Genomic DNA, 20729 nt, shown 5'->3' on the forward strand with positions numbered 1-20729 from the left:
TATAATGATTAAAAATTAAATAAAAAAAATTAAAAATCATTAGAAATGCTTTCTTTAAAAAATTTCTCACAGATAAAAATTCATATTTAATATATAAAAATTAATTTTAATTAAATAATAAATATTAATCTATAAAATACACGAGCTAAAAATATTAATAGAAAACATTCTAAGTAATGACTAAGATACACGTGGCAAGCTAATCCAGAATGTTTCATACGCAATTTGCTAGAGCATACTAATGATGTCAAAAGAACGATGAGGTCATGCTGATACAAATAGTTCGTCAATAACAGAAAGAGATTCCGTATTTAATTTTGCAACCAGAGGCGGGATAGGTACTCAAAAAATTATTTAACCCTCATTTTTTTTTCTTCATTTCATATAATTTTTTTTCTTCAAAAAAGTTATTTTTAGCTTAATTGTATCTATATTATCAATGATGCTGTGAGTTGGAGAATAAGTCTCATGTTAATGAATCAGAAGAAAATAAAATCTATGTATAAGATAACTAATAAAAGTAAATAAAAATCTATATATAAAATTATGTGTCCGAAGTGCAAGACATTTTTTGACGAACACATCATTCATAATACAAGTCCACTTATTCTGTACAAAAAAACAAGTCCACTTATTAATTTTGTTCACTCTTGCACAGAACCCTTACATAAATTTTATGACATTACAACTCATATGAGTCATATCTAAGGAAAAAACTGAAGATCAAATATAAAACAGCAAGAAAATAATAATTCAAAGCCCAAAAATAGTGGAAACAAATAATATAATAATAAATAATAAAAAATTGTGTACTATAAACTCAAACTAAGAACAAGCCCAAACTGAAGACTTCAATTAGAATCCTCACCCCAAAAAAATAGTAGTACCAATTAAAATTGAGTAGTGTCAGAAAATAAATCTCCCGGTGACGAGATAAAAGCAAATAAAAAGTATATAAACAAGTCCCACATTAATAAATAAATTAGAAACAGATAAAAGATTATATTAAAAAAAGGGTCACGAGTCCAAAGTAAAATTAATTAAGAGTTCACTCACTCAATTCTTGGACAAAACACACAGATTCTACCAGCAAATGATGTAGCAGCGCCTCTGCCTGCAACAGAATTCCCTGCCTCTATTTTATCAACTAGTAAATGAAATTAGATAACATACAAAATAACAGTTCTAATGTAACCCTCATCAACATCAATGGTGTTGGGATTAAAGAAAGTGGGGAAATGGATAGTAGTTATTAAGGATATGAATGGAACGTAAAATATGTTTGTGTATAAAATCATTTCTCATGTGTATTTATACAATGCATATGAACAGTCAAAAGACACGCCCAGGTGACGGAATAATTATAAAATTGATCCTCAAATTTCGAAGATACCCCAGCAATACAAATGATGGGATATTGCTCTTTCACAGATCTTACAATCTTAAGCTACCACCCTACAAAAAAGGCCACTCGTGTATTTAACTTTTAATATCATTTCTGAAAGCATCTTTCAGTCCAGTACACTACTGCAATGCTGATACGCAAACAGTTCTATACGGATTCGGAATCGTCTATGTTAGTAACATGCCAAGGTCATGACAGAAAATCACAAAGCAAAAGTAATGGACCTTGCAAAAATACTAGAGTCCTACTGTAGTAGATTTCTCTTCCTCTCTCTCTCTCTCATTGAGGCAAAATCTAAATCCATTTAAAACGCTGTATATGAGCTTAAAACTGAAGAACCAAGGGTCAGTATTACTTCAAATCTAAAACAATTGGATATTTAGCTTACTGGACCTGAGTTTTTGGAATTTATATCAGCCAGTAAAAATGAGTAATATGCAAGTAAATGATCAAACATTTTACAGCGATGTATTATAAAACCAACTAACTTGTTTCTGTAAAATAATTGGATATTTGGTTTACTTGACCGTAGTTTTGGAATTTATACTAGCCAGTAGTAGCAGTAAAGATAAGTAATGTGCAAGCAAATGAATAAACATTTTACAGAGATGCAAGGTATAAATAGCATGTCGAATTGAAAAGGTACTTATTTTGAGTGACAAAATTAACATTTCTGTACAGAGAATTCCGATGGTACTTATTTTGAGTTAGTTGGACATCTAATTCCAGTAACCAGTTTAACATCACAACCAGGGAAAAGAAAGGGTACCGATGTGCAGGACATATTTGCTACCAGTTTGTTACCCCTGACCATAAACAGTAACAAAATACCTGAATTGCTTTTCTGACTTAAGTAACATCCGCAAATACTCAAGATGAAACGTTAATTATAAATACTGTGCATAAAATAAATGCTAGATTACTTACTATCAGCGTATGCAGACACAATAAATTTTTAAGAACTGTTGTGGTGATTTTGAGAACCCAAAATACACAGATAAAAGAATAAAAGTAACATTTCCCTTTTGAGCAAACAAGAGGGACTAGTGACCCTTAACCATTTAACTATATTAGGTAATACCAAATTTACAAGTATGAACTTGTAGCCACCCCAGGCATGTAACACCTACAAGTGAATATGCGATATACGTAACATAGGTAATAAAAAGGTAATACAATTTGAATGTTTAAAAACCAAATACAGCAATCACTTATGAACTGCAAAGAGTTATCAAACGGGACTAGGAAGCAGGCTACTGGATATCTGAAGTTGAGATGTGAATAAACTCCTTAAGCAATATTTAGTTATAACTCAATTTATCAAATTTAAGAGGATTGTAGTTGACTACATTCAAGTTTTTTATGCCTCAAACTGGAAAGAGATATTAACTGAAATACATGGAACACACAACAACCACTGCAAACTTTACCAGTGAACTATCGTGGGGAACCTCGAATTTTTGCAATTAACAATCTGTAAAATGGTTACATAGAAATATATGAATTTAATCTACTGTATGTCAAGTGAAACTAAAAGGCTTTCAATAAAAAAAGGGTCATATATCAAAAATATTTTTCAGCTAATTCAAATTTTTCTTTAATTTTACAAGATAATCAATTTGATCAAATCCAGCTACAACTGCACGAATTGACATGGATATACAAAGCACTCAGTAAAGTGTTGCAAGAGACTGATTAAGAGAAATTGTGTTAGACAACATTCACCTAGAAGTAGCAGCAATGTCAATTGGTAATTTAACTAGCTAGAATTGAGCATTCTCCCTCAAAGCCAGGGAGCTAGAATATGGCAAGAGTAAATGAAGAAGAACAACAGTTGAGTCTTGAAGAAGAAACAGAATATAAAATTGAAATGACTAGATTGATCCTGGACCCTTGTGTGTACTTTTTCATAAAGCATTTAAAAAAACTCACTAAACCATTATTTTAATACAATTTGGTACAATTAACTTGCTAACCTGTGATTAAGTTACACATGCATCTCACTACTGATGATAGGGGCAAAACTGCAAAAGAATATACAAGTTTTCTTAGGAACCAACAACAGGCTTCAACAGAGAAACCATTACGGGCACACATCCAAAGGTCCAAGAAACTGCACAGAGTTCCAGGTGGGAAATAATAATGAAGGCAAATTAGTTATAGAGAGAGGGAGGAGAGGTCAAATATATGAAGAGAGGAGAGGTCAAATATGTGAAGAGAGGAGAGGTCAAATATGTGAAGAGAGGAGAGAGAATGCATCAATAATTGTTAGTTTTGGGAGCCAAGGGAATATTCTCTGTGGCCTGGGAGCTATCTTTCAGCTATTCTTGTTTCTTCTTCGTTACTTTCATATAGGACTACATAAATATGAAAAGTATACATTTTACTGATAAGAGTTCCAATCAAGTTTAGATTATTTACAAATGATAAAATGTCATAAAGAAGACCTAATGAAACACTCTAGCAAAAAATTGAATAAAGCATCAGCATGACTTTGCCATATTAACTAGATTATAGTGCTACTGCTGGTGCACAGTTTAATCCAGCAGAACATAAAGTAATTCATGAATGTCTCCTTAATCTACAAAACTAAAAAATTTCAAGCTATACAAAACAGGCAGGTTTCCTAATATCATTATATGTATTGTACAAAAGTTTCAAGGTCATCTATTTAAGCCACCCGATAGTTAGCATATATGAAGTCACCAACAATCAACTCCCAAATAGTCTTTCAAAATTCAGTCTAATCACTAAAAAGATTACCTAACCTCAATTGTCTATGCCATCAATAGTAAGTAAATCTGAAGGAAGAGAAGCAGGATCAAGTTCCCAACAGTCTTTCAACAGTTCGGGAGTTTCATCACAAAGTAACTTCCGCGCAGGGATCTGATGAGAAACTAACCACATGTCATCCTTTCCAAGAAATCTAACAGCACTACACCCCTTCTCTTGTCTCTTAAATACTGTCTTGTAACCATCAACCTTCTCAAGATACGCCATGCTCAGACCATTCACCTCACTGTAACTTGTCAAGAATACAACAATCTCATAGCATCTCTTGCCCGCATTCTCAGCATTCCTTCCATCTGCATCAATACTTTCCTCGCCATAAAGCGCCCATACCGAGCCCTTCTTGGGGTAAATTTTGTAAACCTCACGTGCTGCCCTATCACAATCCACAACATGAGAAAAGATATTTACTAGATTTACAGAAGCCTTCCTGGCAACCTTAAATATCCCACAAGGCACATGAAGCCTCATCCTCTCCCTACTAGCTATCTTCCCATCCCCACTGCTCTGTACATCCAACCAACTTATTTTCACTTCAAAAGGATTCACTGAAACAGTTTCATCAATTAAGACATACTGCCTGGCCATTCCATCGTCATCTTCATACACCGCCCACACTTGACCTTTCTTAAAGCTTCTCTCCACTCTATCCTTGTCAAAATCATAAAAATCAGAATCCACCACCGCCATATTCTCCAATTCCCCTCCACTACAACCCTTATGCTTCTCAATCCCCAACCCCTTTCTCTTCTCCTCAATAGCAATCTCCACACTCTTCTTCAAACCCCTCTCTTCCCCAACCTCTAAACCTCCATTGTTTTTCATTCTCCGCCGCCTCTCAGCACGGTTGTTCCTCTTCTCAATTCTGTCCTCCTCCTCCAACTCCTCCCTTTCCTTTTCCTTTTCCTTCAACTTTTTCCTCTTCACCTCATTCTGAAATTCGGCCAATGTCATCATCTCCTCCCCAGTTTTAGCCCTCTTACTAGGTTTGGACCTCTCCAAAACCTCCCCAACTGAACGCATTCTCTTCCTCAACTTCCCTTCCTTCTCATTCCCCACTACATTACTACCTTTTTCACTACCCACTTTCCCTTTCACCTCATTTTTCTTCTTATCTATCTCCTTCAACCTCCTACTCCTACTCATAACCCTACCATCCCCATCACTCTGAACCGTTTCCACAGCCCTAAAACTCTTCTCACAACTAGGGCAAACCAATTCATCACCTAAGTACCTTCTCTCGAACTGGTGCAGAAGCCTGCAAGTGGAGCAAGAGGTCCAGAAGGTATCGCGCTCCGCCTCGATCTTGCGGCGGAGCTCGGCGTCGTACTCTCGGCGGCGAGCGCGGTCGGAGAGGAGGTGGAAGGCCTCGCCGACGAGCTTGAAGGCTTCCTCGGAGGCCACGTGGGGGTTCTTGTCAGGGTGGAGGAGCAGGGCGAGCTTCTTGTACTGCCTCCGAATGACGGTGGTGTTGGCGAAGGGCTCCGCGCCGAGGACTCGGTACCAGTCCGGCGCGGCGAGGACGGTGAGGGAAGTGACGGTCTCCGACACGCCGGCGAGGTGCGGGCAGAGACGCTGGGCGCGCTTGGCGTATTTGAGAGCGGACTTGGCGTTGTTGGTGGCTTTGAACTTTGACTCCGCCGTGGCCTTGAGGCGCAGCGCTTCCGCTTCGGCTTCGGCGTCAGGGTCCGGTGGTGGCGCCATTGAATTGAAGAATCGAAGTGAATTGCGGGGAGAAAGTTGAAAGGGGAGTGAGAGGGGCTATTTGGAATGGGGCATGGGCCCTTATGGGCCAGGCCCAAAACACATGCCGGGTGTGCACTTGACTTATTGGGCCGATTCATTGTTTGTATACATTTTGGAAGTTACTGTTCACACCCCATTTCTCCACCTTTTACAAAAAAAAATGCATTTGATAAAAATAAGTCTGAAGTATAACACTTCAGCAATTCAACAATTTTGAGTATATAAAGTATAAACCATGGCCAGTTTTTTTAAATTAAAAAAAAAATCTTAAGAAGGAGAAAAAATTGTTTCTTAGAAAATTAGAAAACGGTTTATTTTAGGATGTGCATATTATTTGATGTACATATTTAAAAAACTAAAATGTATAGATTAAAATATTACTTATGGATAATTATTTTATTGATAATAAAAGCAAATTACAACTTTAAATATAAAATGACATAAAATTTCAAAAATTGAAACCAATTAATCAAACTAATTTTATTTGATGATTATTCCTATTGTGTTTCTTGACTTTTCTTATTTCTAATATTTCAAATTTTACTATTAAATTTCTTTTTAGTTTTTTTTAATCTAATTTTTCAAATAAGTAACTATTAAAACTACACTGTTGCTTTAATAAATTAGGACCATTTCATTTTATCATATACATTAGCCTTAAATAGAAAAATGAAAAACCAGTATTCATATAACATTTATTGATTACTATTACTTATTTATTCGCAAGGTTTATTATCTTTTTATCTTTCACATAAAATATTTAAATTCCTTTTTTATTTTTTCATATTTTAATTTTTTAAGGGAAGTAAATTAGTAAATATTTAAATTAAAGGGCTGAGAAAAAACGAAAAGTCAATAAACATATACGAGAAATAAATGAAAATCTAATTAAAATATTTTGTAGAATTTAAAATTTAAAATTCTTGCAACAAATTTAATAATAACTTTGATTATTTATTATAAATTATATATAAATAATTAAGTTCATGCATGATATTGATTTGATAAATTAAGTTTTAATCAGTTGCATGCTTCTATTTAATAAACAATCAAGTTATTTATTTGGGACATTGGCAATAATAATAATGAGATAAAAAGCGAAAAATATAACGCAGAAAATATTAACAAAAAAAAAAGAAATATGAAAACTGTGGGCTTAGGGAGAAAATGGGAATTTCCCAATCTGTGCAAAATGGGAACGAAAATCTTACTGGACAGCGACACCGTACGACGATCCATGGGTTCCTCTCCGTGAACACCCAAAGCCAAACAAACAACATTAACCTTAACCAAACAAACCCTAATTTTGATCTCTCCCTAATTCTTGGTTCCCTTCTCATCCATTCCTAAATAAAATCTAGATCATTTTTTTTGCTATATTCTCTAAATAAAATTCCCCTATTAAACCTACGTGTTACCCACAAAATCCATTTTTCCTCCCAATTTTTTTTCTGAGCATTTAGCTGTCGCATCTTTTGTTTGTTCTTGTCGTCCTCGGCAGATCAGGTTTTGTTTTTGCTTCTGCTCCAGCTTTGGAGGATCCACAGTCTCTCTCTGAGTGGTAATTTGAAAATTCTCAGCTCCATTTGCCAAGAATTTTATTGAATTATTCGTGTCACTAGCTTGTTGGGATGTATGAATTTCACTTTGCATCTTTTGTTTCATCTTGGTTTTCTGAGCTCTGGTTATTGTTGCTTTGTCAATTTTGGTGGAGATTAATGTAGTAGTGTTGTTATAGAGGTGAACAGAACTTGTACCATCTTAGGTTTGGAGATAACATAGAGCAACATCAAAGTTGGATTTTGGCATGATTTTGCATGGATTGAGAGGGAAAGAGGTGTAATGTATTGGTTGGGTTGTTCCTGTCGGTATAACTGATACAGGGGATATAGTGATTGTAGTTTTGTAGATTAATTTAACATAGAAGCAGGTGATTCAAGTGTTTTGTCCAATATGCTCAACTTTACGGTGATAGAATTTGGTTGTACGTTTTGAAGGAGAATGGTGTCTTTGAGGCTGTCTTGTAATGTAATGTAAGTTATGTTTGGTGCAGGATGGTTTAGTGTACATTTTTTTAAGATACTGATATAAAAGTATGGGCAGCAGTGAGATGGATAAAGCCCCAAAAGAGAAGGAGTCAAAGACACCGCCACCTACGTCACAGGTCTAACTGATTTTCTTTTATTTTATCTGCGTTGATGGTTAATGATTGGTACTTGTTGTGTGAAGCCAAAAACATTTGTTGTTTTTCCAGGAGCAGTCTTCGACCACTGGCACTGGAACAATTAATCCTGACTGGCCTGGCTTTCAGGTTTTTAATGAAACAGTCTTGGTTTGCAATAATGACATATCATTTTCATTTTTGTCAAGATTGGATTTTGGTTCACCCAGCTCCCTTATTTTCTAGGCATACTCTCCTATACCTCCCCATGGTTTCTTGGCATCGAGTCCCCAGGCCCACCCTTATATGTGGGGTGTCCAGGTAATTGCTACATATATTATAAATGTCAATCCCATGTACATGACAGTGAAAAGTGTTCAAATTATCCTTGTGGTATTTATTAGTCAAATCTAAGACCTAACTACTGGACTAAAGTACTCTATACTTGAGCTGTGGCCAAAGGGAAAATATTGAAATTAATTTAGAGACTACTTTTATTTCCAGCTATTACAATTATTGAAGTTATATGGTTTTAGATAGGGTAGGAGGAAGAGAGAGAACAAGCTAATGAATTATTGAATTGATATTGGTTTGATACAAAATACAAAGCATTAACCTTTATTTGTGCTTAATACTAGATTCATTATTCTAATTAATTAAATAAGAAAACAATACTAGACTCCTAGTTCTAATAATTAGGAAACAAATCAAGAAATATAATGAATTGTGAAAATAAGTCCCGAGATCAGTAAGATATTTTAAATTACTCCATGGTTCACACAATAATGATATTAAGAGATATTTTCTAGATATTCTAACTCTCTCCCTCTATTTAAAGCTTACAAAGTTTTAAGCTTGTTACAAATGAACACTGTGACAAGAAAAAAAAAAAAACCCAAATATAAAGTGGACTCCGTAAAATGTGGCTGGCAAGGCAACTTAGAGATGCTGGAGATGTTGGAGAGATAAGTATTGCTGGAAAGATAACCTAACAAGTAGCAAGATGGCTGGAGAGATTCTCAGGTTGAAAAGTTGGTTGGAGAATTGCATGACCAAGGAAGAAGAGATCTTTTCAGGGTGATCATTAGTAGAAATTTCCTGGCAAACAGTTATACATGGCAAGATCTATAACTTCTGTAACATACAGTATGAAAGTTTAGGAGACCCAAAATTCTTGGAAATATAACCTGCGAATTATATTTGGGGGAGTTTTGAGTCATAACATAGTCGAATCACCTTAAGAATGGCAGGAAGAAAGTATCAGTCAGTAGAGAAGTCACAACTGAGAGTCACTGTCAGAAGAACAAACATCCAAAAAGAGCCAAATGACCAAATTGGAGATAATCACCCGAAAGAATGTGATGAGTGAAACCAAGCCAACTGAAAACAGCTCACTCTTGATGAAGGCTGGAAAAACACACCATATGTAAGTGTGAAACACAACTGAGTGGAGCCCAGGGAGGTAAACAACTATGTGGAGTTGGAAAGCAGATGCGATAAGGGACAGGCCTGGCTAGAGATGCTTGCCATGAGGCACACAATGACAGAAGTGGTGTGAATATGGCTTCACAAATTCCATGCGCTAAAATAAAGGACATCCAAATATGAGACACTGAGACAGTAACTGCAAAATAAAGAAAGTTTGTTGCAAAAGCACATGGCCGAGGGGGATGACAAATAACAGTTGCTGGAAATCAGCATAACAGTGATGGGCCAGGTCATAGAAGATGGACCATGTTGATACCATGTTGAAAACTTGAAACTATAGGGTTTTAGATAGGTAGGGGGAAGGAAGAGAGTTTGCCCATGAATAATTTGAGATTCATATGGTTTTGATGTAATACAAAATACAAAACCATAATTCCTTTTTAAACATTAGTAAAAAGACATTTAACATATGAATTTGATTGTAGCTTGGAGCTAGCAAATGTGTTTGTGTTTGAGCCTGATCATATTCTTGAAGGAGAAGGATTTTATACATTTTTATTTGTTGGCTTGTGAAGCCGAGTCTCATGCTTACCATTTTTTGTTTTGTATTCAAACAAGCATTACTAAGCCTCCTGTATTGGGAGTTGTGAATAATCCTTTTCAGAATTTGTTAATTCAGTTGTTGAGTTTTTCAGGATTGTCTGCTGCCTAGTTGAATGTCTGATCAGATAGAAAGTATTGTGAAACTGTTTCAACTTTAGTAAATTCACTAGCACTATAGTGTTAGCATGTGGGTGGGCAGGAAAAAATGGAAACTTAAATAGTTAGGCCATCACAGTGGTGGTGATGAGGGCCTGAATGATGGTTGTGACATATCAATTGTACTCTGGTAATGGCACTGATGATGGTGGGCTGGTTAGTGGTGTGATGGATGATGATGAATGTATTAGCAGTTTTTGTTGATGGTGATAGTTATTCAGATGGGATGGGACCATAGTTTATCATAGCAATGGTAGTGGTGGTTGGTAGCATGTAAAATCATTGTTTGGTAAATTTATAGTAATTTGAGACTTCCTTATTGTTGAGAGTGGTATCTCTTGAAAAATACACCGATCTGCATAGCTTATGATTAATGATGATCCTAATTCCTTTTATGCCCTAGGTTTAATTATTTAATGTACGAGGAAACTGTATGTTTTAAAAAGGGAGGGCTTGAATTTCCTAATTAGAAGTTGACACAAACTATTTTACCTCTGCAAATGAATTCTGTAGATTTTGGTCCATCATTGTTGAATGGTCTTTCTAGTTTCTTTTGTTCTCTCATGTGTCTGTATCTACAAAGAATACAACTAGTCCATACTTCACTAACAATATGAAATATCTCATTTAAATTCTGTCTCATTCTTCCTTTGGTTCATTAATGAAGTTTTTATTTGCAGCATATTATGCCTCCCTATGGTACTCCACCACATCCTTATGTTGCAATGTATCCCCCTGGTGGCATTTATGCTCATCCATCCATGCCTCCGGTATTCTTTGTAAACTATCTTTTCTTGAAGTTATATCATGTTGTTAATCACTATCTCACCTACTGTTGCCTCAAATTTATACAGGGATCTTATCCTTTTAGTCCTTTTGCCATGCCTTCTCCAAATGGCGTTGCTGAGGCTTCAGTGAGTTTTCCCCTTGTGCTTTTTTGTGCTCATTCTTGCCTTTTCTTTCTGTCTTTTCCCTCTTCTGTACAGGACTTGTCCTTATCCAAGTAAGGAAAAATAATCTATTAGTTTGCTTGCAGGGAAACACTCCTGGCAGCATGGAAGCCGACGGTAAGCCTCCTGAGGTGAAGGAAAAGTTGCCAATCAAAAGATCAAAAGGAAGTTTGGGTAGTTTGAATATGATCACAGGGAAAAATAATGAACATGGTAAAACACCGGGGACATCTGCTAATGGAATTCATTCAAAGAGGTAAGATTTGTTGTGTTGATCAATCTCATTGTTGAATTATGTACCCTCTTATTTGAATCAAAGCAATCTAGCTTGGCTAAAGAAAGGCACACTTTGCTTCCAAATTGCCAAATTGTTGGTTCTATGCTATATATGAGACAATGCATCCACACTTTTTACATGACTGGTATTTTGGCATGATATGTCACCGATCACCGCCATCAGTCATGATTTCTAGCTAGGGGAATAATATAATGAATACATATTTGGAGAACTAGATTATGTACCAAATAGAACTCAGTTTGACATGTCCCAGAGCAAATTCTTGAATTCAGAACTGGAGGAATGAATATGAAATTGATATGATGTCTGTCTATTATTGGTAACATTTACATCCATATCTCTAGTGTTAAATGAATGAACTTCATTTAAATTTATACAATCTTTGCTCTTGATTTTATCATGGAAATAAAGTTAAAAAAATTGTTTATTCAAACAAAGCAACTCCATACAGGCCACTTTGATGTGTAATTTTGTTGCAGCCTTTCAGAGCCTAGCACTATCTGAACCACAATGATAAAATATAAATGACTTAGGGATTCTGAATACCATGTACTGTCTAGTTGGGAATAAAAACACTAGTCACTTCCTGAAGTTAACGTTTCCTTCTTCCATGTGCTTTAAAATTTTTAGTCTGTTTTGTTACAGTTTTTGGATACAGTATGTAAGCTTTCTTTTAGAATTTTGTTGGACTTCTTTATTGTATATTTTAACTTAAAGATTACAGAAATTGCATTTAATAATTTTAGAATGCCTGAGGACCCCCACACAGTTACTTGATATGGATGTTTTTATTTTTTATTTATTTATTTATCTGTGGCTGTATTTTCCTGTCAGTAAATTTTAATATTAGGTTTCGCAATGGTTTGTTTTTCTAAGCCTGTTGAGTATATTGGCTTGCCATTTGCGATTGTATATTGGTGATTTATGCTGATAATCTTGGATTTGTAGTGGTGAGAGTGCAAGTGAAGGTACTAGTGAAGGAAGTGATGCAAATTCTCAAAATGTAAGTTCAGAAACAGTCCTCAGTTTTCCACTAAGTTGTCAAAATGTATCCATTAACACTTATTTTGCAGTATTTATAAGTTTTAAGGAACAAAAGTCTTATCCCACTAGTTAAGGTTGGCTGCATGGATTGCACAATATCATTGGACTTGGTTAAAGACTAAATTCTCAGGGATATTATTTACTATGAGATTCCTCTTAACAATTTCCTCTAATGTCCTTTTTAGTCTCTCTGCCTCTTTTCACATGACTAAAAACCATGTGATCTACTTTTCTCACCAGTGCTTCTAGTGACCATCTTTACATGTGTCAAAACCACCTAACATTTTCTGTCATTTTTTCCTCGATTGGTGTCTCACTAATATCTTCTCATTCCATATTTTGTTCTTTCTTGACTGGTCACACATCCATCTAAAGTAAAGGAGTATATGTAAAAAAACATGAAAAGAACATGTTATGGAATAGAATGCTGTAGCTCTTTCTATGCTGCCTAAATATAATTTATGTACGAGTGCTATCCCAGCAGAAGTATTTAATCTCATTAATTCTGAATAAGAACTGTAATTTATCTAATATAGATGATGTTATGGGGGGAAAACAGTCAACAAATTTTGACATGATTTGTTTTTAAAAACTATGAAATATAGCTGGTGAATTTTAATTTTCAGAAAATGCAGAGCTTATGTATTATATCAGAAGTTTGTCATAAAAACAAGAGGATAAAATTTATGAGTGGCTAGGATTGTAGAGCATTAATTTGGGTTTATGTCCAGAAACTAAAGAAGCTATTTATTTTGTACATGGGTTGATGAAAAGGTATCAAAACAAAAGAAAGAGATTTATATGGTTTTTATTAACTTGGAAAAAGCATATGATTAAATGCCTAAAGAAGTATTGCGGAATTGGAAAAGAGAGTTATTTGCTTGACTTGTATTTGGGCTTTACAAGACATGTATCAAAGGGTAAGTGGTAACTACTAGTGTGAAAACTCATGGTGGCAAGACTATGGATTTTACGATATTAAGTCCTTGTTTAATTTAGCCGTGGATGTGCTTACTAAAGACATACAAAAGTTATCCCTAAATGTATTTTTTTTTTCAGATGATCTACTTTTGGTGCAGGAATTGAGAGAAAATGTTAACTGTAAACTTGAGCTTTGGAGACAAACATTGAAACCTGATTTTTCTTTTTTTATTTGAGTAGAAAAAAGACAGTAGGGGGAAATGATAGGGAAACAATGAAGGTGTCACACATAAGATACAAGTCTCTAAGTTTAAGTATCTGAGATTAATATTATGAAATGATAAGGAAACAATAAGATGTCACACATAAGATACCCAATGAGTGGTTAAAATGAAAAAGGACCCTTGAGGGTTATTTGTGACCACAAAGTACCTATCAAGCTTAAAGTAAAGCTTAATCATATTGGCATGATCAACCATACTTATAGTAGTGAATGTTGGACTTCAAAAGAACAATAAAAAAAAAAATTTGGGAGTAGTATAAATATGTTAAGATAGATGTGTGGTCGCTCAAGAAAGGACATGGTGTGAAATGATTGTATATGAAAAGGTATTGATGTGACATTTATCAAGAAAAGATGATAGAAAATTGGTTTAGGAGGTTTGGAGATGTGCAAAGAAGGTTACTAGAGGTACTGGTGAAGAGAGTAAATTGCATGATTTTTAGCTCTCTAAAAAGGGATATAGGGAGACCAAGAAGGACATTGGAGGAAATTAGTAAAAGGAATCTGGTTGTATTTGAATTTGCAACTTGTCAGGTTTTCAATTTAAGGCTCATATATGCACATCAATGATTAAGACCCTTGTGTAGTACGACTCTCCTGAAATCACCATGCAATTCCTAGATGATCTTTATCAAAGCTCCTTCCCAAAAGGAATCAATTTGTGTCCTCGAGATTCCACTCTTATTTATAAGTTTAGATGTTCCTCTCGCTTCTTAAAAGTTAAAACTAGTGTTTATAATCTTGAAATCATGTCATTGAGAAATTAAGATTAGATTGTTCCTCCCCAATTAGATTTTCAAAACCAATACTATCATGAACTCCTAAAAAATTATCTTGCCTCACTAACTGCATGTCCAATTAGATCTTCACCTACAAGAATATTTTTCTCTTGTTGAAAGCCTTGCCCCTATCTCTCCAAATCTTTCTAAAACTTTTCTTTTAAAAGCGTTTCAAATTCTATTATAGTGTATAAACACTGACGATATTGATAGACTCCATTTCAACCATTAATGTTCAACTCTAAAAGATAAAATTCTATTCTGTATCCTTTTTATATCAACCACAATGATACCCATTCCTTCCTTTCCTCCAACTTTTCTTTTGTACCAAAGTTTCGATCTTATAGTATCTAGCTCTTTAGATTTTTCTCTAACCCATTTAGTTTCTTGAAGACACATGATGTTTATCCTTCTCTAAATCATGGTGTTCACTCCTCCAAAGACATATTTGTCAATATACAATACTCTAAGAAATTATTGAAAAGGATCTCATGGTGAATAATATTTCTAATAAACCAAGTCCAAAGGTGTCGTGTGATCTACGTCACCAAATTCACCTGGTCGGATAAGGTTATTGTTATTGTTGTTGTTAGAAAACAACAAAGTATTATGAGGCTTAGTACAAGTTCTTGTCGTAAAACAGAATAAAGTACTAATGGATGTTCAATGTTTTGTTATTTCTTTAAGGCTATCTATCAGATAATTGATATACATAATTTATAAATGTCAATTATGTTTAAACACCAGACATCGGGTGAAGAATATGACATGGGTCTGGGCCACATCATGTTTGTTGGACACTCAATTGACTATCTTCTGAATGACACTCTAAATAAATTATTTGTGCCATTTGCTCTTTAAGTGTTAGACTGTTAGGTAATTATTTTTATGATGGGTATTTGAGTATTTATTTCTCTGTTTTTTCATAGGACTCTCAATTGAAATCAGGGGGCAGGCAGGATTCTTTTGAAGGTTTGGCATGCTTACTTTCTTCTGTTTCAATACAGTTTGTAACTTTCGTGTGTAGTGCCATATATTGACCCATAATGTTTGTGTTCTTGTGCTGAAATATACCTTTTTCTATTGAATTACAGATGAACCATCTCAAAATGGCAGTTCAGCATATACTCCTCAAAATGGGGGACTAAATACACCTCATACGGTGGTCAATCAAACTATGTCTATCATGCCTATCTCTGCAGGTGGAGCTCCTGGAGCTGTTCCTGGTCCCACAACTAACTTAAATATAGGAATGGATTATTGGGGTACACCAGCTTCATCCAACATTCCTGCACTTGCCAGGAAGGTTCCATCAACTGCGGTTGCTGGAGGGATGGTTACTACTGCTGGATCACGAGATAGTGTTCAGTCACAACTCTGGCTACAGGTTGCTTTTGACTGCAGATTGATGATATGATGCCTGTTACATGGATAACATATGATGGATGTTCAATGAATCAAATTATGTAGAAAAAATTAACTGCTTTACCTATTTGAATTTATATAATTAATGTCATAATTGTGAAGTTCATGACACTTGTTCTCTGATTGTGACATATGATGAGCATTTTATAGCTTTCAGTGCATTCTGGAGGTTTGTAGCTTGCATTCTGAAAATGATCACTATTTGGAGACTAGAAGGAGATTTTTTTTTTCCAAAAAAAAAAGGATATCAAGTTGTGAAATAATATAGGATCCTAAGTTATAGGGTGAAAAATAGTTGGAGAATTGACGTTTGTAGTTGTCTGGTTATATGTGGTAATTAATATTAAGCTTGATAAGGGCATGCGCTGTTACAGATACATATATAATAATCCTTCAAAGTTAGTACAGAATTTTAGTCTTGACATGTATTTCAGCTAACATGTATGTCAGCTGTTCTCTTGTGCTTATAACCAACACATACTCAAAATGAGAATAGTAAATGAAGCAAAAGCCATATGCCTCTTATTATTTCCTCATTAAGATATCCCTTGGTTTTAAGTAAATTTATTCATTTGATTATACACATTGGTGCTTGGGTTTAATCTGCGGCAGACTATTTAGACTTTGATATGTACAAGCTTTTGCCTTAAAAAGACTGTTTTTTCCCAACCACCACCTATAGCCCGAGGGTTAGCCTTATAGTTATGTCTGTGGGGATACCTAGTCAAAGACCAAAGCTTATTTTCTTTAGTAATTATGTTGTTTATTAAGTCACTCTGGCACTTATTAAAAGCATCTTAATTAAAAACTTGCAATACTGCTTTTTATGTTTGGTCTGAGACCTGATTTTGAACTTTTATTGTTGCATTATTAGTTTCTTTACACACCTAATTTTAATCCTTTTCTTACCTGGTTAACTTTCAGGATGAAAGGGAGCTTAAAAGGCAAAGGCGGAAGCAGTCTAACAGGGAATCTGCTCGCAGATCCAGGTTGCGTAAGCAGGTGATGAGGATTACCCTACAGTGATTTCCTTCTTTGGTGGGTTGATCATAATTGTCACAAATCTAACTCCTGTTCGAGTTTTTTATTTTTTTGTATTTTTAAAGGCCGAGTGTGATGAGTTAGCTCAGCGCGCTGAGGCTTTGAAGGAAGAAAATGCTTCTCTTCGGTCAGAAGTAAGTAGAATCAGGAGTGAGTATGAGCAGCTACTCTCCGAGAATGCAGCTCTCAAGGTAATGTTAAAATCTTATATTGCTACTTTTGGAAGTTTTTAAAAGGGGGGAAAGGAATTGAGTGGTGGGGGGTCATTATTTCCTCTTGCTTGAATGTCTAAATGAAGAAAAGAGGAGAACCAGGGAACTCTCCACCCCTTATTTGAGTGTTTTATTTTAGTAAAGGATCCAAAAGTTATCTGAGAGGGTAGTTGAATCCAGATACAATTAGTGTATTGGAAAGCCTATTTTCTGATAACTATAGTTATTTTTCCTTAATTTAAAATAATCACTTTTATTATTTCCAAAACAGAGAGGAAACAACTCTTGGGTTTGAGGGTCCCCCAGCTTCCTCTTTTCCCATTTAAACATTGCGTATATTCTGTTTTTTTGTCTTCTCCAAATTGATAAAAGCACTCTTGCCAGTACCATTTTCCTGTATGACACAGACTTGATATCTGAATATTTTTGGAATACACATTTGAATGTTGATAAGTGAAAAACATAGATAGAGGCCTAGAGGGACTAACATAACTTTCATAACTAAATAACGTACACTACTCTCCTAGAAACCCTTGATATCTGAAGATTTTTGGGAAGACTGACCATGGTGTCTAATCTACAGGAGAGACTTGGGGAACAACCTGCTAAAGATGAACGTAGGTCTGGCCGGAACGATCCGCATGTGGGTAGTGACACTCAACAGAGTGGGCAGACAGAGGCTGTGCAGGGTGGTCATTAGCACCTGCATGCCACTTTTCAGGGAGATAATCTAACTTAATAGCAAGAGCAAGATCTTGTTTCGGATAGCTTGTAGTTCAAATTGTATTAAAGCTGACCTTTTATATAGTCTTAAGATCTGTTTAATGTTATATGATCCTTCATTCCTAATATGTTTTTTTTTTCTTCCCACTCATTCAAAACATGGATTGTATGTAGTGTGTGAATTCTGTGTCATACCTTATCTGCAGCTTCAAAGTTAGTGTTCGCCTTAAGCAATATAGTTAATGAACTTGGGTGTTGTCCATTATATGATTTCCTGGACAAATAATTTATTGGGAAAATAAAGAAAATAAAATATCTGAATTCTGATTCATATCAACAAACTTGCTATCTGGTTGAATTAGCATTTTCACTTTTTCATCAATTTTTTTTTAATATTTAATTTGAAATTGAAAATGTTGTCGACGTCGAATACTACAGCGGCAGAAAATTATACCTCCTTTGTAGTATTTCACATGGACATGGAATCAGATGTGACTTGTACACATACAAACGCAAATAATAAAAGTGTTTTCATTTTATGCTTAATGTAATTTAGTTTAAATAAATTGTTGTGTTGATGGGACATGTGCAAAAAAAACTAATTGTATTTATGCTTTCTTTTTTGTGATTGTTACCGTGTATAATTTTAACATATTGTCTATTGGTAGACAAGTGAACAGTATCTTTTTATTTATTTATTTAAGTTATTTAAACTTGCTGAAAAATCCTTTTATAAGTCAACATTTCTTCACGTAGACACGATAAGAATTGATTCTCCATTCTTTTCACACCATAACACTCTTTGAGATTGTTGTCATCTTTCATTGTCTCTTTCATCTACCTCTTTGGCGTCAACTTTGATCGATTCTTCATCTTGCGTGCCTCCACTGAAGCTTAGGATCTTGAAGATGTCATTCCAAACCCTTCCTTTCCCAAACCAACCCTTTCCAAACCCTCTCTTGCCTCCGAGGAAGACGAGGACATTGTGGCCTCCTTCGTTGACGTCACTACGTTCTCCTATGCGCTAGAGTCGTGGGTAGGGGGCTGCTAACAAACTACGATGTAGTGGATGAAAAGGTGGTCGTTGGAGAGGTTTAACTACAAGACCATTTTGGGATAGTACTGTAAAATGTTGGTGGGAAAATCAAAGAAAAAATGGGTTGGGCCATGTATCTGATTAGATGTGGACATAGAATATGAACAAGGACTATGAGAATGTGAAAAGAATGTAAAGGTAAAAATGACATTTAATATTATTGTATAAAATTAATTTAAAAATTTAAATGATGAATCTCAATCATTCAATTATCTAACGATATTTTTTTGTTCTCCACCGATAAACCATATGAAAATAACATTTTCTTGGTTTACCCGAACCACACAAAATTTGCATCCACCATAGATTTTTTTGCTTTGCTTTTAGTAATAATTTCATTTTACAAAAAGTTTCATGACCTATGTAATGGACGTGTTGATGGGACGTGAGTAGAAAACTCTACTTGTATTTGTGAAAAATGATGAAAGTTATATAGGACACTTTAGATAAATGTTAAGGTGTAGGGTATGTTTGATATGCATTAAGACATAAGACAAGAAGAATATTATAAATCAAATATCAAATAATTGGACAATTTTTTGTTTTGTACATTGTTTGGTAAATAATATAGACAACTCAAATAAAATAATATTAAATTTATTATGATACTTTTTTATATTAATTATCATAATAAATTATTGTATCTATAATAATATTTTTGCATATCATTATTGTATGTAATATTTTTTGTAAAAAAATTATATGAAAATTGTTAACATGACAATTGTCACTTAATATTACATTTTTAAAGTGTTTTAATATTGAGAAAAAATGAGTTAGTGCTAATTTACAATTACAACTTATTCTATGAAGATATATATGTTATTAATTATAACTGCTACATTTATAAACCATTAACATCACACGTATGTGATATTTTAATGGAATTATACATTACATTACCTGTTCATCTTTCCAGTCAATAATTTTTTGTATCTTATTCCAAAGTTAAATTTTATTTGATGTTTTCATAAAATTCTGCCACACAAAATATACTTAGATCGACGATGAACCTGTTATAAAAAGAAATTAAAATATTAGTGAATTGAGACAATGACATAATATCAAGATATTACTATATAATTTTATTTAACTTTATTGTCAATATTAGGTAAATTGATGCAATTGATTGCTCAATGTTCATTTTTTCGAATAATTCATGTTTTTTCAAATTTTTTCCTCTTTAAAAAAATATGTCAAATTATTGAAATTTTGATGAAGAAAAGAATCAAATAAATAAGTAGATAATTTAATATACTTTCTTCTTTAACAAATGCTTCTAAAGAACAGGTAAAGAGGAAAATCTGTAATTTTTGTGATGAAAACTTATGAGAGAATGAATGAACACAAGAGAGTTGGGTGACAAGAGAGACCGACAATGTAACACGCCCTTAGGCTACTATCGTAGTTATGTACATGTTTCTCGGAATGTGAAATTTGTTTAAAGTATTATTACATTATGCATAAAGAGCTTATTAATGTAACATATTTTTATACAATTACAAAACAAAATCATCATACGCAGTACAATTCATTTACTATCCAAATGTGTTATATAAACTGTTAGGATACTGGTTTGGGCCTAAGCCCAATACCTGGGCTGGGCACAAAATTAGTGACAATTGCATATGTGACTAGTTGGTCAGAGCATCTGCAATAACCATCTGT

At 34.3% G+C, this 20729-nt stretch overlaps 2 protein-coding genes across 6 annotated transcripts; one reads left to right on the plus strand and one right to left on the minus strand.

Moving 5' to 3' along the window:
- Positions 1-955: 955 nt before the first annotated feature.
- Positions 956-5995, minus strand: LOC109800659 (DNAJ heat shock N-terminal domain-containing protein). 3 transcript variants are annotated; one of them, XM_083067020.1, is made up of 3 exons: positions 4174-5995; positions 3382-3429; positions 956-1114 (listed from the first exon to the last, which is right to left on the minus strand). In XM_083067020.1, exon 1 carries the CDS (start codon positions 5897-5899, stop codon positions 4175-4177), a length of 1725 nt encoding a protein of 574 aa, XP_082923146.1. In that variant the 5' UTR covers positions 5900-5995; the 3' UTR covers positions 956-1114; positions 3382-3429; position 4174. The 3 variants fall into 3 exon arrangements, with proteins under 3 accessions (XP_082923146.1, XP_082923147.1, XP_082923145.1); XM_083067021.1 differs by lacking the exon at positions 3382-3429; XM_083067019.1 differs by lacking the exon at positions 956-1114 and having other exon boundaries at positions 3240-3429.
- A 1124-nt stretch (positions 5996-7119) lies between these two features.
- On the plus strand, positions 7120-18230 carry LOC109800690 (bZIP transcription factor 16). 3 transcript variants are annotated; one of them, XM_020361517.3, is made up of 13 exons: positions 7120-7502; positions 7995-8105; positions 8196-8252; positions 8349-8423; positions 10970-11059; positions 11144-11203; positions 11326-11495; positions 12486-12540; positions 15494-15536; positions 15659-15951; positions 16914-16991; positions 17096-17221; positions 17826-18230. In XM_020361517.3, the coding sequence occupies exons 2-13, from the start codon at positions 8037-8039 to the stop codon at positions 17940-17942; spliced, it is 1233 nt and encodes a 410-aa protein (XP_020217106.1). In that variant the 5' UTR covers positions 7120-7502; positions 7995-8036; the 3' UTR covers positions 17943-18230. The 3 variants fall into 3 exon arrangements, with proteins under 3 accessions (XP_020217106.1, XP_020217107.1, XP_020217108.1); XM_020361518.3 differs by having other exon boundaries at positions 8045-8105; XM_020361519.3 differs by lacking the exons at positions 7120-7502; positions 7995-8105 and having other exon boundaries at positions 8212-8252; positions 8333-8423.
- Positions 18231-20729: the final 2499 nt, after the last annotated feature.

Source organism: Cajanus cajan, chromosome 11 (genome assembly GCF_000230855.2).
Source record: "Cajanus cajan strain Asha chromosome 11, NIPB_CcT2T_4, whole genome shotgun sequence".
Lineage (NCBI taxonomy): Eukaryota > Viridiplantae > Streptophyta > Magnoliopsida > Fabales > Fabaceae > Cajanus > Cajanus cajan.

Bases quoted from the DNA above. Each gene is read 5' to 3' on its own strand.
- LOC109800690 (XM_020361517.3), top strand. From the start codon at position 8,037: ATGGGCAGCAGTGAGATGGATAAAGCCCCAAAAGAGAAGGAGTCAAAG. The intron at 8,253-8,348 runs GTTTTTAATGAA...CTTATTTTCTAG, and splicing joins CTGACTGGCCTGGCTTTCAG to GCATACTCTCCTATACCTCC. The intron at 11,060-11,143 runs GTATTCTTTGTA...AAATTTATACAG, and splicing joins CTCATCCATCCATGCCTCCG to GGATCTTATCCTTTTAGTCC.
- LOC109800659 (XM_083067021.1), bottom strand. From the start codon at position 5,899: ATGGCGCCACCACCGGACCCTGACGCCGAAGCCGAAGCGGAAGCGCTG.